This window comes from Neofelis nebulosa, chromosome 10 (genome assembly GCF_028018385.1).
Source record: "Neofelis nebulosa isolate mNeoNeb1 chromosome 10, mNeoNeb1.pri, whole genome shotgun sequence".
Lineage (NCBI taxonomy): Eukaryota > Metazoa > Chordata > Mammalia > Carnivora > Felidae > Neofelis > Neofelis nebulosa.
Genome location: NC_080791.1, coordinates 17,854,329 through 17,870,131, shown reverse-complemented (window position 1 = coordinate 17,870,131; position 15,803 = coordinate 17,854,329). Strand labels below are relative to the sequence as shown.

Here is a 15,803-nt window from a genome sequence, read left to right as displayed (position 1 = left end):
CGATGCCCAGCGTTCCTCAGCAGCCAAGGCCCAGGCCCCGTCAAGCTGGTACGGATCACATGCCTCCTCCCGCAGGCCAGAGTAAGTGTGGCCGCTGTCTTGCCCGGAGCCAAGCCACAAGGCTGAGAGTAGGATGTCTGGGCTCTGCTCGTGCACACCTGTGCTTCCCACCCACTCAGGCTCACACGCACCCAGGCACTTGGCTGAGGTCTGGCAACAGCTCCCACTGGTGCCCATGCTTCTCCGACTCCCCCATCAGCGGCCGCAGGGAGACAAGAAACACCTAGACAAATTTCCACTGACGAAGTGAAAAGAATCCGCAAGGCTCTGTGTCTTATCTGGCTTGACCATGCAACTGGGGCCAAATGAGGTCATGGCCTAAGTTCAGTAGATGGTCACCTCCATCCTAAGGCTTATTAATGGCTGTTAATAAGAACACGATGATAATGGACTGTCTCCCTATGGGAGTAGGAGAACAGACCAAAGGCCAAAGCATTCTATCCCAGAATCCCAGGTTGAAAGTGGTCTTAGAGGTAACAGGCACAACCCCCACCTGGATGCTGAAATCCCCGTCCAAACTATCTGTGGCCACCTCGAGCTGTACAAGCCTCGGTACCCAGCACGGGTCATTCCATCTATCTAACAAGCGTTTCTTTACATCAAATCCAAATTTCTTTCCATAATTTCTACCTTCTCCCTACACCCCCCCCCCCAAAAATAGAGCTTGCTAACGATTCACTCCCACTGTGAGGGGCACAACGAGAGCCCAGGGGGAAGCAGGCTGTTCTTGCACAAGTGAACAGAGGCAGCCACACAAAATTAGCCATAATCCGGGAACACCAGACCGTCCCTTCGCTCTGATAGCCCTGCTCCTGGGACCTTTCCCGGTTTTGTCCCAGAGATCAGTCACGATGTATTTAAGAAAACACAACATTTCCTACTTACTTGCCTATCTCCTTCAGCTCAGCCTGATTTCATGAGGTCCTGGGTGTCGGCACGCTGGCCTCTGGTGGCTCTCCGTCCCACCCATCAAGAGAATACTGCCAACAAGCTATTCAAGACTCTGTCACTTTGGCTGTCTATACTGCCTCTGCTCACCAGAACCGCTCAGCCACCACCTGGGCTGTGCCCTCTCCTCTCCTCTCCTCTCCTCTCCTCTCCTCTCCTCTCCTCCCTTTGAAGCCACCACTCTCCTCCGTATGAGCTTGGGCAAGTCACAAACTCTGGGAACCTCAGGATCTTCTTCCATTAGATGTGCTCCCTCCCACCTGCCTTGCAGGTTGTTGGGGAACTTGAATTCATACGTGTGTAAGAACACGTTAAACACTGCAAACCACGGCACAAATGCCACCAGGCACCTGGGAGTCAGGAGTTGTGACACCTGCCAAAGGGGCCCTTTGCTAACCTGATTGGGAACTTGGTTTTTCTTATCAGTAAAATGAAGCCCGTCTGTACCAAATTCAATCCCCACTTGTCAGCAGAAGAGACCGTGGCCGGAAGCCGTATTTCACAAAAGCGTTCTGGAAAGGCTAAGAATTTAAACTTCCTGAAGGCATCCTGTGTGAGGCTCTTGGAAGAAGACAGGCTGCAGGTGAAGGCAGGTGATGACATCGTGGGCTGAGTGACTCCACACAGAACACTGGCCTGGGTGCCTGCGTAGATACAGCTGAGGCTCCCTGCTCCCCACTGGAGCTGTAGCAGCAGGGGTGAGTCAGGAGGCAGGGGGAGACAGCCTTGGACAAGCATACATGCTGTAGACACACACACACGTGCGCACACACACACACAGACTTTTTTGGTAAGATATTTACTCTTCCAATTACATGTTATACACTTATTGTTAAATAAAGCTGCTTGCTTTTTTTGAGCACTGACCAATATCTGGGGAGGGAGAAATCTGACAGGTCAGCTCAAGTTTCAAAACTTGCCATCAGTTCATGCATCCAGCAAACATTTAGAAAGTATGACTATGGGGCAGGCACGGTGCTAGACCCAGGAATACGGACGTAATAAGGCAGACACAAATCCCCTAGGGTGATGGGCAGGGGAGAGAGCGGTGTCTCAGAAATCTTTCTAGGAGACAGATGAAGGAGAAAGTCATCAATTTCTATTTGTCACTAATGTGAAAGACCAATTGATTGCCTATATGGGTGACTCAATTTGGAAAAGCGATGAAAAGTTACGTGCCCATCAAAATTCCATAAATCACATCACGTGGCAACATTAAGATTCACCCCCTAGTGAATCTTTTGCAAGACACAGAATTCAGCTGGCAGATTTGGATCTCCGTGTGTCAGATATATTTAATACACGGCAGAACAGGATAAAAAACAAACAAACAAACTGTTTTTTTATCCTTCCCTCTTACCTCCCCCAGTTCTCTTATTATCTCCATCTTCATAACATTTGAATGTTCTATGTTTAACGTTCTCTCTCCAGGACTTGGAGCTCATTGGGGGAAACCAACCAAGTAAAAAATGGTAGTTGTAAAGCGCCTGGGTGTCCTAGTAAGGCAGAGTGTCAAATAAATCCAGACTCTTGCTACTTTACCACCCAGGGAAACTTTAAACAAGAAAGAGATCCAAATGCTCCAAAACCTGCTGGTGGGTCTGATGCCACCCACACTCCTTAGGACTTCTGTGCCACGACGAGCAAGGCTCTCAAATCCCCAGCCCTCAGTTTCCCCATCTGCGAGATGGGCTTTCTCTGTGCCCAGAGGAACTTATTTGCGGGTAGAAGAGTCGACCAGAAGCTAGAACTCCATCAGCAATGGCTCCATCTGTCAAATCCTTTACCAGGTAGAACACGATAGAGTTAGTATGACCGCTCGGAAAATGGGATATCCCTACCGTCCCTGGGGGTGTCCCAGCCACAGTGAAGGAGAGTAGAAAGAGACAGCTTTGGGGACAGGTTCAAATTTCAGTATCTATGTGACCTTGGACGAGTCCTTTAAACTCTCCGAGCCTTTGTGTCTTCATCTGTAACATCGGGTCGTTAATTCTGACATGAAGATTGCCCTAAATCTGTGAATACTAGCACGGTGCCCGGCAGAGAGTAAAAGCCTGTCCGAGCAGGAGGTACTCTGGTGATTGTTATCCTGCTCCCATATCCTCAGTGCTTGGCACAGAGCACTCAACAAACACCAGTCCAGCGAATTAATAAATGGAGAACTATATCACCGTACTTATCATTACAGCCAAAATCTGCTTTGGAACCCAATCAGGATCCTTAGCCCACTCCTCTTCTCCATTGTCAATGACAGATGGACATTTTCTCCTTCTCCTCTCTCTCCTTTCTCTTCCCCATCCTCCAGTAGGTCTATGCCTTTAATCGTATATACGTAAGACCAGAAGACAGTACTTTAAAACGACAATACCAAGCATGTTCTTGGGGAAGCAGGTCTTGCAAGGGGCCAGGGACTCATCCGCACATCCCATTCATTGAGTCTGAGTGATACACTTGGATACGCGAAGTGTGTCCAAGGTCGATCGCCCTTGGAGTTCAGAGTCTGGTGGGAAAAGGCCAAAATAGCTACAACCCAGTAGGTGCTGGAACAGGCGTTAAGTACCAGGGAATGGGAAAATGGCAGGTAAGAGATGATTTCTCCCCAGGAGGGACGGGGTAATCGCGAGAAAGGACTCTGCAGAGGAAGAGCTACTTAAGCCAGGGAGAGCAGTGATGGGAGAGGAGGAGAGAGGGAGGAGAGAGAGAGGAGAAAGAAGAGTAGTGGTGGTCGTTCTCCAGGCAGAGAAGACGGAATGGGAAGAGCTGGTCCCAGGCACGCGAGGCCGGTGGGGAAAGCCCAGAGTCAACCTTCCTGGTATAGTTGGGGAACAGCAAATCAGTGTGGCTGAAAGAGGGGCCGAGGAAGGAGTAACAGGAGACAGTCTGGAAAGCTAATACTCAATACTTGGAGTATTGGAATACTTGGAAAGCTAAGTACTCAATACTTAAGCACATTGAGTACTCAATGTGTTCTGGGCAAGGGTGACCTTTGCTCATGTCAGGAACAGGATGGGAGAAAACCACCAGAGACAACACTGCTGACAGTGAACCTGCTTCCCCGGTGGCCAGGGGACCCCGCCAGTGGGCGGCAAAGAAAGCAGTGTAAGAGGAGTCCAGGAGACTGGGTTCTAGTGCCGGCTGCCATCAGCCCGGCCACCTACTCGCGATGTCCCCTTTAGGCCATCTTCCTCATGGATAAAGTGAGCAGCTTAGAGAATGGGATCCTCAGAATCCTTCATGGCTCTAAGATAGGATGATGAACCTTCGAAGGAATGACGGGCTGTAGAGATGGGGTGGGGTCTTCTCTGAGCACTTACTAACTTGTGGCTCCCACAGTCATCACTCAGAGAACCCAGAGGGACAGAAGCAAAATCAAAAGACGTTTTCAGAAGACAGATGACTGAAGGGGGCTGACATATGTGTGAGAGTTTGGGGAATTTATGCAGGCAGCCTCACAGTCATAAATAAAATCCCTTTCTCTTACCCAAAACCTCATTCGGGGGGTAAACACCGGGCACTGTAATAGACAATTTGGCTGTATCTCCCGCCCCGTGCCTCACTTGAATGAAAAGCAGCCGTCCCCAGGCACGGTAATGGGTCTGGCCGCCTCTTTACAAACATCCATATTGTCACCGGCGGACAAGCAGGGCTGAGGATGGAACAGGACGGGCAATTCATCTCTGAGATTCCTCACCCCTTCACACAGCCTCACCCTCCGAGCTATCTATCCTGAGGCGGAGGGGTTTGGAAGGAGCCCAGATCACCAAATGCAGGGAGACGTGACCCTGCGGGAAAGGGGATGAACAGCACCCTCTGCAGGTCGGGGGAGACTCCTGCACCCCCCACCACCCGTGCTGGCCCAGCCCCCTGTGCACAGGGCTGCCCGCTGACAAGCACAGCTACTTGTTTTCTTGACCTACTTCTCTTCCCATCCCTGCCCCACTCCAGATCCCCTCCGGAGCCCACAGTAATTAGCACCTTTCCATCCATTAGGTTCAGGAGACTTTTAGAAAAGCTCCCGGCCCCCAGGATAACCAAGGAGACGGCAAAACGGGTCCTGGCACTGTGGCTCTGGTTTCCCTTTTCTTTTCTTTCTCTTTGTTGGCTTAACTCCGCTTCCTGGCCTCTGCAGGGGATCGGCCCGGTTTGACCTTCCAGCCTGGCTGGAAACCGGCTGCAAGTGGCCTGGCGTGAACCAAAACACAGAGGGCCAACAGAGTCTTGACAGAGCTGGACCAGCGATGCTGGGGTGGGTATGGGAGCACGAACGGTCCCTTTGAAGCCCTCCGTTGTCAGCGTAGCAGCCAAGAGAGGGCTCTGTCAGCTCCTCTTTCTGCTTCCCTCCCAGAGAACAAGTGTCAGGAGAGCCAAGGCCGTGAGGCGCTGCCGTTTCTGGCTCAATCCCTTTCCGCTTCCCATTAGCGACAAATGGAAATTGATGGGTTACCGCTTTACCCACTCATTTGGAGGGGGAGAAAACCTCGCAGCAAATGCTGAACAACTGTAGGCATCTTATAAATTAAGCATCTTAAGGAGATGAACCGTTTTGCATTGCTGCTAAGCAGAATTAAATTAGGTTTTGAAGTTTCGGTAGAAACGAATGGGGAAGAGGGAGGGAAGGTTTTGTTTTTTTAATTCCTTTTCTCTAAGCATGCAGAGTGGCGCGTCGAGGGCAGGGTGAGGGGAAGAACTAAGTCACCTGTCTGCATTTCTGATTCCAATCAGCTACTGCTGCATATGCATGGCGAAATGAGCCCACAAGTTCACACGGGACAGCTCGCTGAGATGCAGGCCGGCCTCTGGCCCGTGGTGCATGGTCTCGCCAGGTCTCGGCTTCTGGCTCACCTCTGGCCACCCTGGGCACCCCAACCACCATCAGCACGCCAACCTCTGGGACTGTGGACCAGTCCTGATTGCAGCCGGAGAAACGCTGCAGCTTAAAAGCCAACTCCCTGGGACTCGGCGTCATGATAGCTTCCTTCCGTATCAGCCTCTAAAGCTTTCAGGTTCAGGTTTAGGATCTAGGATCCTGCCTTGTTGACACTACCCCATTTCCCCCCCTCCGCAGCTCAGTGTGGGAAGAGGGGCATCGGTACCCGTCTGTATAACTCGCCTAGGTCTGAGACCTACCTTCCAGGGCTGTTGCCCAGCCTTGCTCCAGGGGTCCCGCTGTTAAACCAGCTTTCCTAGGACCAACGACCCACCATGCCTGGGCTTCTCACTGCTGTGCCCCCTTCTGTCCCCACTGACCCCCTTCCCCATCCACACACACACAATTCCCCAATCCCTGACACTCCACGTCAGTCCCGGGCCATCAGACGACCACACAGCATATGCCGGACCGAACCAACTCCTTGTCCCTGAGGCTGACGCTGTGTCCCCGGGACCCAGATCCGCAGCACCTCAGCCTGCAGTTAACGCGCCTTGCTCGGTCCTGGGGAAGAAGAGGCACTTGATTTCCCAGGCACTCCCAGTCCTCGCTCTAGGGACGAGGTCGCTGACAGGGCAGGTGGCAGCATTGCCCGCCCACGCCTTGAGTGGGCATCCCAGCAGCAGCAAGGCCAGGGAGAGAACATGTGTCACTGAAGGGGCCTTGCCTTCCCTCTCCAGAATCAAGCCAGATACCAAGTCAAGGGCCCCGCCAAGGAGTTGGCCAGGGTCACTAAGAGCACTCCCTGACTTGATCTGAGGCACACTCTCCGGGGAGGGGAGGGGAGGGGAGATCTCTTCCCTGATCTCCAGCCCTGGATCTGGAATCCCCACAGCTCCTCCCAACCTCCTCCTTCCCCTAACAGCTGCCCCTTCATGCGCCAGGCCGAGACTTTCACACACTGCAACTGGGGACTTGGCACCCTTAGTCTCACAAGGGGGCTGGGCACATTGACCAGACCGGAGCTGTGCGCCTGTCGGCCGCCCCCTGCCACCACTCCTCCTAGCCAGGCTAAACTCAGGAGGGCAGAGTGTGAGGCCAGATGTCCCCGGTGGACACCTGGGATTAACAGGAGGAGGCATCCCCCAGGGCTGGGCTGTCCCCAGGGGGCCGTATGAGCAGCACTTACCGATCCTCAAGGAGTGTGGACTGCAGGCGACCATCACGAGCCACGCGGGAAGCAGCACCAAAGGCGCCGAGACGCGGGGCATCTTCTATGAATCCTCATGGAGCCCTCTGCTGGTCTGGGCATGACATAACTCTGCGAGAGAATGGGGAGGGGTGGGGAGCAGGTGAGTCCCGTGCCCCTGCTAGGTAGCCACCCACCCAGCCCAGTGACTAGAGGCAGTGCCCAGAGGGCCACCGGGGAGAGGGCCCGCAAGCCCCACCAGAACCGCCGGCGGGAGAGCTCCAGGCCAGCTCCGGGCCTCTGTCCTTCCTCCCTGTCCCCAGGCCCACGGAAGCCTCAGGTCCTAACTCCATCCCACTGATCAGATCAGGGGCACACGGGTGTAAAGGTGACTAAATGATGCGTGGGGCTCCACCGTTCTTAAATCTCTCTAACGGGGGATGAAAACCTTCATCCGCTCTTACACAGGAAGCCATGAGCGAGCAGAGGAGGGAGGGGTAGCAAGGCGGTGCCACGGCCCTGGGACACACTACACACACCGCTCGCTGGGGAGTGGAGTGGGGACGGCGTTGCGTTCGAGTTCTGCTCCTCCACATGCTAGTTAGGTGGCCTTCCTGAGGACTTCTCTCGGCCACCCAACTCCGTGTCCTCACGGGTAAGACCAGCAGGACAACAGCCAAGTGGTAGAGGTGTCCTGCACATCGAGATAACGCCGGACAAGCGGCCAGGCTATACAACAACAGTCCCTCCCTGGCACACGCGGGAGAGGTCCGTTCTCAGCAAATGCTGAGGACAGAAGCACGCACACCAGGTCATTGGCTGGTTTCCACACCTGCTCTTGCTACCTGCTGAAAACCAACCCCTCCCCATCCTTCTTGCGCCAACCCCTCTGCCTCCAGAGGCAGGTGGGCCTCTGACGTCAGAACCAGAGCTAGAGAGGGGACTGGGGCGGGGGGGACCTCCCTGAGACCTCTCGGACACCCTGAGAACCGAGTCGATAGCCTGCCAGCTGCAGCCCATCAGTGGGGTGAAGGTGGGGCCAGGAAACACCTGGCTATGCCAATCCCGGGTCACCCTGGGTTAGGAAAGTAGTATTAAAATGATTCTTCCTCCACCCCCTGGACAGACAACCCAATAGACAGATGGGCAAAGGACTAGAGCAGGTATCCCACTAATAACTACATCCAAATGTCTCTTAACATTTGAAAAGGCGCTCAGCTTCACTGGGCATCAGGAAATGCAATTTCAAACCACAGTAAGTTAACACTATGCACCCAGTGGAAGGACCTAAAGAAAGGACAGTACACGGAATGCGGGCAGGGATGTGGAGCCCGTGGATACGACTCTAGAAAAACTGGTCTTTATGCTCTTGAAATCCGGAGTTTTGCACTTACCCTAATGCCCCAGCCGCCCCACAAGGAGTGTCTTTTCAACAAAAATGCATGGATATGCTCGCCAGAGATGGATTAGAATGTTCGTGGCAGCGCTCTCTGGATTCCTCCAAACTGGAAACTACCCAGATGGCCAGTAGCAGAATGGAGAAATACAGAGTACGTTCGCATGATGGAATGTAACGTGGACATGAAAATCAACAATCAACAACCACACGTAACCGTCCGGATGAAATCTCATGAACGTGATTTGAGCAAAAGAAGCCAGGCACAGCACAGTACGTACAATAGGATTCTTTTTATAAAAAGTAGGAAAACAGGGGCGCCCGGGTGGCTCGGTTGGTTAAGCATCCGACTCTGGTTCAGGTCATGAGCTCACGGTTCATGAGTTCAAGCCCGGCGTCGGGCTCTGTGCTGACAGCCCGGAACCTGGATCCTGCTTCGGATTCTGTGTCTCCCTCTCTCTACCCCTCCCCTGCTTGCACTGTCTCTCTCTCTCTCTCTCAAAAATAAACTTTTTTTTTTTTTTAAAGTACAACTGTTAGAGGTCCAGCAAGTGGTTACCCTTGAGGGTGGGCGGTGACTGGATGGGAACAGGTGGGGTCTTTTGGGGGTGCTGGCGATGTCCCGTTTCTTACTCTAGGTGGTGGTTACACAAGGGTGTTCAGTTTGTGAAAACGGAGCTCTATACTTACGATTACGTTCACTTTTCTGTGTGTGTGTTACAGACCTCGGGTAAGTCTGTTTACCGACATCCCCCTCCACCCCACACACACTCAATGTTCCAGCCACACCCAGCACTTGGCAGTTTCCTGTGCATACCTTGTTCGCTCTGCCTGATTCTCCTCTCCTGCACCCCTGCCCCTGGCCAGAATCCCGACCCTCTCTATGTACCCCTGCAGCGGCCTAGAGAGGCTTTGACAGAACGTCTCCCCATTGCTGCTGCCTTTATGTGCACACACATGGGATCAGTGTGGGCTTCCTAAGGGCAAGGACAGCTGCCAGCGTGCCAGGTTATATCCCCAGAGTCCACTTTACACAGCAGATGCACAGTTTGTACTTGTCCGATGGAAGGCCTCAAGCAATCACCCTGCTATTGGCAGTCAGAGGGAAACAAAGGTAAAGTTCAGAGGCAAAGACAGCTCTACTTGTTGGCCAATCCGGCCCAGAACCTTTGTCCTTTAATTCATGGGTATTGGTGCAATGACAGATTATGGCAAATACCGTCTCAAGAAAAGCTTGACATTCTTACTCATTATGGATGAAGTTGATCGTTCGGTGATTGTCTCCCCAGTGCAATGCAAACTCCAACAAAGGAGGTGGGGGACGGGGCAGAAATCTCGTTCCTCTGTCCTCAGGGCCCGGAACAGGGCCCAGCATATATTACAGCTGCCATAAATATTTGTTGAATGGGTAAATAAACGGTCAAAGAGGAAAGAACTGTAAAAAGCTGGTTAGGCTATATAAAAGCAATACTAACCATAATCATTTATGTCAAATGCCTTCCATTTATGCCCGATCAGCACGCCACATGGTAATTATTATTCAGACTGCTAAATAGGTGTCAGATTAGCCTGTGTAAATTCTATTTGATGACACAACTACACCCAGTTCGTGCGGGCCTGACTTCTGTCGTTCGCGGCGGAAGCCTAGCTAATTCTGGAGACCACGTGTGAGGACCACAATGTCTGAGGTCCCAGGCTGCTCTTCAGCCTCGACTGTATAACCCAGGGCACAAAGAAAACAATCTCCTCTCAAACCTTACAGGAATAAAGAGAGCCATCTTGTTACATGACTGTAACGCTCAGTGGTTTGCAAACTTCTTTCCACAGTCTCTTTCTTATTTAACACACAGGACAAACTCTATTACAGGTGAGGAAGCTGAGCCCCAGAAAGGTGAAGTGCCCAGTTCAAGGTCACATGGCAGCTATGGGGCAAAGCCAGGGCTGGCCAGGTCTCTGACTCCACTGGCTTTTCTTGTCTAGCCTAACCACTTACATACGAGCACAAGAAGATGAAGCTTTCAGATTCTTTGCCAAAAAGCACAACAAAATTTCAGGTCTTGTTTTCATTTTAATGTTTAGATGAATCTGGTCTTAGAACCAAAGAGGGCAGCCGTTAACAACTAAAAATATTTTTAAAACATTTTTAAATGTTTATTGATTTTTGAGAGAGAGAGAGAGAGAGAGAAAGAGTGCAAGCAGGGGAGAGGCAGAGACAGAAGGAGACACAGAATCCAAAGCAGACTCCAGGCTCTGCACTGTCAGCACAGAGCCCGATGCAGGGCTCAAACTCATGGACTGCGAGATCATGACCCGAGCCAAAATCGGACGCTCAACTGACTGAGCCACCCAGTAGCCCCTCAACTAAAAATATTTTAGTACTTTTTATTTAACATTTGAGAGACAGAGAAAGAGGGCATGAGCAGGGGAGGGGGAGAGAGAGAAAGAGAGGGAGACACAGAATCCAAAGCAGGCTCCAGGCTCTGAGCCGTTTGTTAGCACAGAGCCCAGTGCAGGGTTCAGACTCTCAAACCGCGAGATCATGACCTGAGCTGAAGTCGGATGCTCAACCGACTGAGCCACCCACGCACCCCAAAAACATTTAAATAATTTAGGGATAAAAAAGACATGATCCCGGGGATACTGCACCAAGGCCCGCTTTCCACTAACACTGTCCCTCCCTGGGGAATGTCTCCTCCTCCTGTGGCTCCTTACCACCTGCGTGGTGTGGCTTCCAAATCAGCATCCCATGCCCAGCTCTCTGCCGAATGCACAATACAGCTGCCTCCTGAAATTTCACCGGTGTTGCACAGCACTTGAAACGCTCCCCGTCCCAGGCAAAAGGTATCCTCTCCACCACGCGCGCCACCTGCTCCTCCTATATCTTCCTTCTTTGTAGGCGGCACCACACCCCACTCATCACCCAAGCCAGAAAGCTGAGAGACGCCCCAGATTGCTCCTTCCCCACACCCCATTCTGAGCAGTCACTACTTGCCGACAACTCTGCCTCTGTGACCTTCTCTGCATCACCACGGACTCCCATGCTCCCCCCATCTGGGTATTCTACGGCAGGGACCCAGACCTTGGCAATAGCAGCCTTCCTGGCCTCCTTCCCTCGGGTCTTTCCCTCCCTGGGTGGCTCCCCATTCGGCTGGGGGTGGGGATTCTTACTAAAACCCAAACACGATCATGACACCTCCAGGCCCAGTCTCCCTGAGCTCTCCGCTGCCTCAGGGATCCAGGGCAAACTCCTCACTCCAACAGGCAAGCCCTTCGTGACCTGGCTCCCGCTCACCTGTCCCTACCGCCCCCCCCCCCCCCGCACCTGACACTCTAGCAGAGCCTGAGCCCCGACTTCTCAAACATGTCACCTCTGGGCCAGCTTCCACACTGGATATGGCTTCAACCCGTGGTGGCCTGGGTTTCTATAGGCTAAACTGCATTCTTTCCCCTCTCCGTTCTTCTGTGATCCCGTCCCCATATGCTGCCACCAGGCCTGGAACATTCCTCATCAGGGCACACAACCTGCTACGAGGATGCTATCTTCCCACAGAACCAGCAGCAGTGATGGCAGGGACTGTGACAAGCACCTAGCATGCTACCTGGCACATAGCAGGTGTTCAACTAACATTGGGCAAATGAATAAATGGACAGATGACATCAAAAAGGCATTTGCTGGAGCGGGCGGCTGGCTGGCTCAGTCAGAGCATCTAACTCTTGGTCTTGGGGTCATGAGTGCGAGCCTCACGTTGGCGACAGTTTACTTAAAAAAATAATAACAAAGGAGGCATTTTGTAAAAAGGCATTTGCTGAGTTTACACCAACATGAACCAAATTCCCGGTCTGACTCGTCCATTTTGTGCATTTGCTGCGGTTAAAACCAACAACCTACGCAGACATCATGGTATAGATCCGGGCAAAGAGTAATCACAGCATGGGGAGGGAAACAAGCATTCACTGCTCTTTTCGGGCAGAATTTAAGTTCGAAGCAGGTATCTAAGTATGGATTCGGATCTCCCAGAGTCTCTGACAGTCCTCACCTGAATAGAGCCGGGCCTCACTAAGGTACTTTTGGGAACCTAGAAGGCAGAGAATCCAAACAAAGCCCTTTCCTGTGTCACTGAGGGCACGGTTCTAGACACGGGTAGTCTGCCCATCGGGCCACACCTGGTTGGAAGCCAGGCTGGTTTTGGCTCTGAACCTCACTGAGGGAACACTCCCAAGTAGTTGACTCCCCCTTCAAAGCCCACCTCCTCATCGGTTTACATGGGAGCAGCAATGCCTACCTCACAGGGTGATGAGCACCAGGAGAGCAGGGAACGCGTTGGAATTTTCCACCTGTGTCTCCAATGCCTCGCACAGGCTGGCACATAGTAGGCACTCAAAAAATACCTGTGGAAATAATGAAAGAATCCAGTCAGCTAATGCATGTGGAAAAAGCTCTGTCAGCATGGAGTGTTCCCTTGTGACTTACATTTGGAGCCCTTGCCCACAAGGAACTCCCAATCTAGACCCAATTTCTCCACGGCACAGGCTCCCCCGTGAACCTCCAGCTCCCACCGTCCACCGTGGCAGGTAGTACCTGATGGCAGGCACACTGCCCCACGAGTGCTGGGAAGACGTGCTACGTACAGCCCCAGCTCTGCTCTACCATTTATCCGCCCAAGATGTTTCCTCATCCAAACACCAAAAAGCAGACGTCACCACTTCTTCTGAAAGGAAAACCTAATTTCCATTTTTTTTAGAATCTCAGGACGGGTCGGCTTCCTCAAGGCAGAGGATTCCTTGATGTCTCCAGACATCTCTGACTGCCCCCCTTCCATGCTTATATATATATATTTTTTTAAGTGTTTATTTTTGAGACAGAGAGAGACAGAGCGTGAACGGGGGAGGGTCAGAGAGAGGGAGACACAGAATCTGAAACAGGCTCCAGGCTCTGAGCTGTCAGCACAGAGCCCAATGCAGGGCTCGAACTCACGGAGTGTGAGATCTGACCTGAGCCGATGTCGGCTGCTTAAATGACGAGCCACCCAGGCGCCCCCTATGCTTATATATTTTTTTTAATTTTTAAGTTTATTTGAGGGGCGAGCAGGGGGGAGAGGGGCAGAGAGAGAGAGGGAGAGAGAGAATCCCAAGCAGGCGCCACACTGTCCGCACGGAGCCCGACGCGGGGCTTGAACTCAGGAGCCGCAAGATCATGACCTGAGCCGACGTCAAGAGTTGGTTGCTTAATCGACTGAGCTACCCAGGAGCCCCCATGCTTGTATTTTGAATGCACGCTCTTATTCACTGCGACGACTTCTCCCTCTTATTCACTGCGACACCTTCTCCCTCTCATTCACTGCGACGCCTCCAGCACCTGGACAGCGCCTGGCGCAATGGCTGCAAATACACCTCATGAAATGGGTGAACGAATGGGCGAGAGGCTCTTTAACTCTACGCTTACTGGTGCCCTCTCTCTCCATCACCAGACTGTGATGGGATGCAAGGGAACATCCCTTTTGGGTATCCTTCTGACACACATGCCATGTTGCCTATACCAAGGAGAAGCTTAGTAGGTGTGCCTGTAGATCCCCAAGAGTGTCAGTTCGTACTCACAGACCGCACAGCCTGCCCATGGCTCACTGTGTTCAGGCAGCGAGCACGCCGTCTGGACCCCCCTGGCCCAGTTGTGCTAAATGGCCTCTCATCTCCCGATTTGTCAGCAGTCCCTCTGCTGGTCTCTCTCTCGTCCTCACGGGCCGGTTACGCTATTAATCGTGATTTTCCAGGGTGGGTCCGAGAGGAGGCTGACAGCTACCAGATGGTGTTTGGTGGCAGGGAGGACAGAGGAAATCAGAGGGGCAGCCAGATTAATTACAGGTTTCCTCTCATGTGTGGGCAACAAGATCTTGATTACTCCTCATGATGCTCCAGGCTCCTCAAGACAAATGGATGTGAGTTTCTCTGCTGTTCTGACCCCCCCCCCCCGCCCCCCGGCTGGGAGAAACTCCCAGCAGCAGCCAACAGCGTAGACAGAGTGTGTAGGGAGGCAGGATGGCAGGGTGGCCAGGACAGGGGAGTGGAGGCCCCCCCACCCCCAGGCCCCATGGCCTCCTTAAGGGAGAATCAACCTTCAAGACCTGATACAGTTGGGCAGCATGCATAAGTATTCTGTGTCCCTGGCAAGTAGCATGACACCAGGACATAGGTCTGTCCCAGGAGGCAGGGACCTGGGTGCTCACTGGCTCTGGGAGATAGCTCTCCGGGCCTCAGTTTCTCATTCTGTAAAATGAGGGAATTGGAGTCAACGATCTCTAAGTTCTTTTAAGTTGTGCCATTCCGCAGTTCTAGGAATTACACTCTGCGGTAATATGTGCTGAGTATTTACTTCGTCTGTGCAAAGTACTATTTCAGATCCACTGCTCCTCAGAAGAGCCCTGTGAGGCAGATACTCTCGTTCTCTCCACCTGCAGACATGGAAACCAAAGGGGGGAGGCTGAGTGAGATCTACTAAGGTAACTCGCCTGGCCAACGGGAGCCCCAGGCCACCAGCTCCAGGACCTAGTCCTACTATCCTCTACACGTGCCTTCTCTCCTATCCCAAACCTGGCACACAGTTGATACTTGAGGAAATACTGCAAGTGATGATAATGATTATCATGATGTTGGAGAAGGGGAGTCGAATCCAAGGAGATCTAGGGCCCATCTGCACATTTTTCAAATCAGGAGACACAAGCAACGGAAAAATGAGTCTGAGTGTGTCCCTTGGCAACACGATCGGTCCAGGTGTCCTCAGTTTTTACCATTTACCATCAGGAGATGCTCCCAGGACTTTGTGATGAGACTGTGCCAGGTTAGCCAAAGGTGGCTTGTGTCGCCCTGAGAGTTGGACCTGGCCTGACTCAGCAAGATGAAATACAGAGCCGTGGCTGGCCCAGCCCAGGCCTGATATCAGGGGAGGACATTTAGGGAGGACAGCAACCCCAGGTATCTGCTAGTACTCAGGACACGTGACAAGGGACGGCTGTCCCCAATTCTTGGACACAAATGAGCAAGACATGGTGAACAGCCAGTCTCCTTTCCCCTCCAAGCCGCCTCCTGTGTAGGTATCAGACTGATGCCCTCAGTCCACTTCTAAACAACTGCCTCTTACCAGGGACCAGAACAGACGTCCCTGGCTTCCATTCCCGGACGCCACTACGTGTCCTTAAGCTGGTTACTCAACCTCTGAGAGCTTCATTTCCACAAACGTAAACCAAGGGCAATCGGACCTCCCTCGAAAAGCTATTGAACTAGTCAACGTGAACCTCCCTTCTTTCCTCTCTCCACCCGCATTCCGGGCTCCCTCCGGTCCCGTACACAGG

At 52.5% G+C, this 15,803-nt stretch overlaps 1 protein-coding gene across 3 annotated transcripts in view; it reads right to left on the bottom strand.

Annotated features, from left to right (window-relative positions):
* Window positions 1-15,803, bottom strand: part of GRIK4 (glutamate ionotropic receptor kainate type subunit 4) — a 433,258-nt gene that overhangs the window by 294,674 nt on the left and 122,781 nt on the right. For all 3 annotated transcript variants that reach the window (XM_058687070.1, XM_058687072.1, XM_058687071.1), the window contains exons 2-3: window positions 12,744-12,849; window positions 7,065-7,196 (exon numbers count right to left, since the gene is read on the bottom strand). In XM_058687070.1, the coding sequence (XP_058543053.1) occupies window positions 7,065-7,146 (82 nt within the window). In that variant the 5' untranslated portion in view covers window positions 7,147-7,196; window positions 12,744-12,849. The remainder of the gene's footprint in view (window positions 1-7,064; window positions 7,197-12,743; window positions 12,850-15,803) is intronic.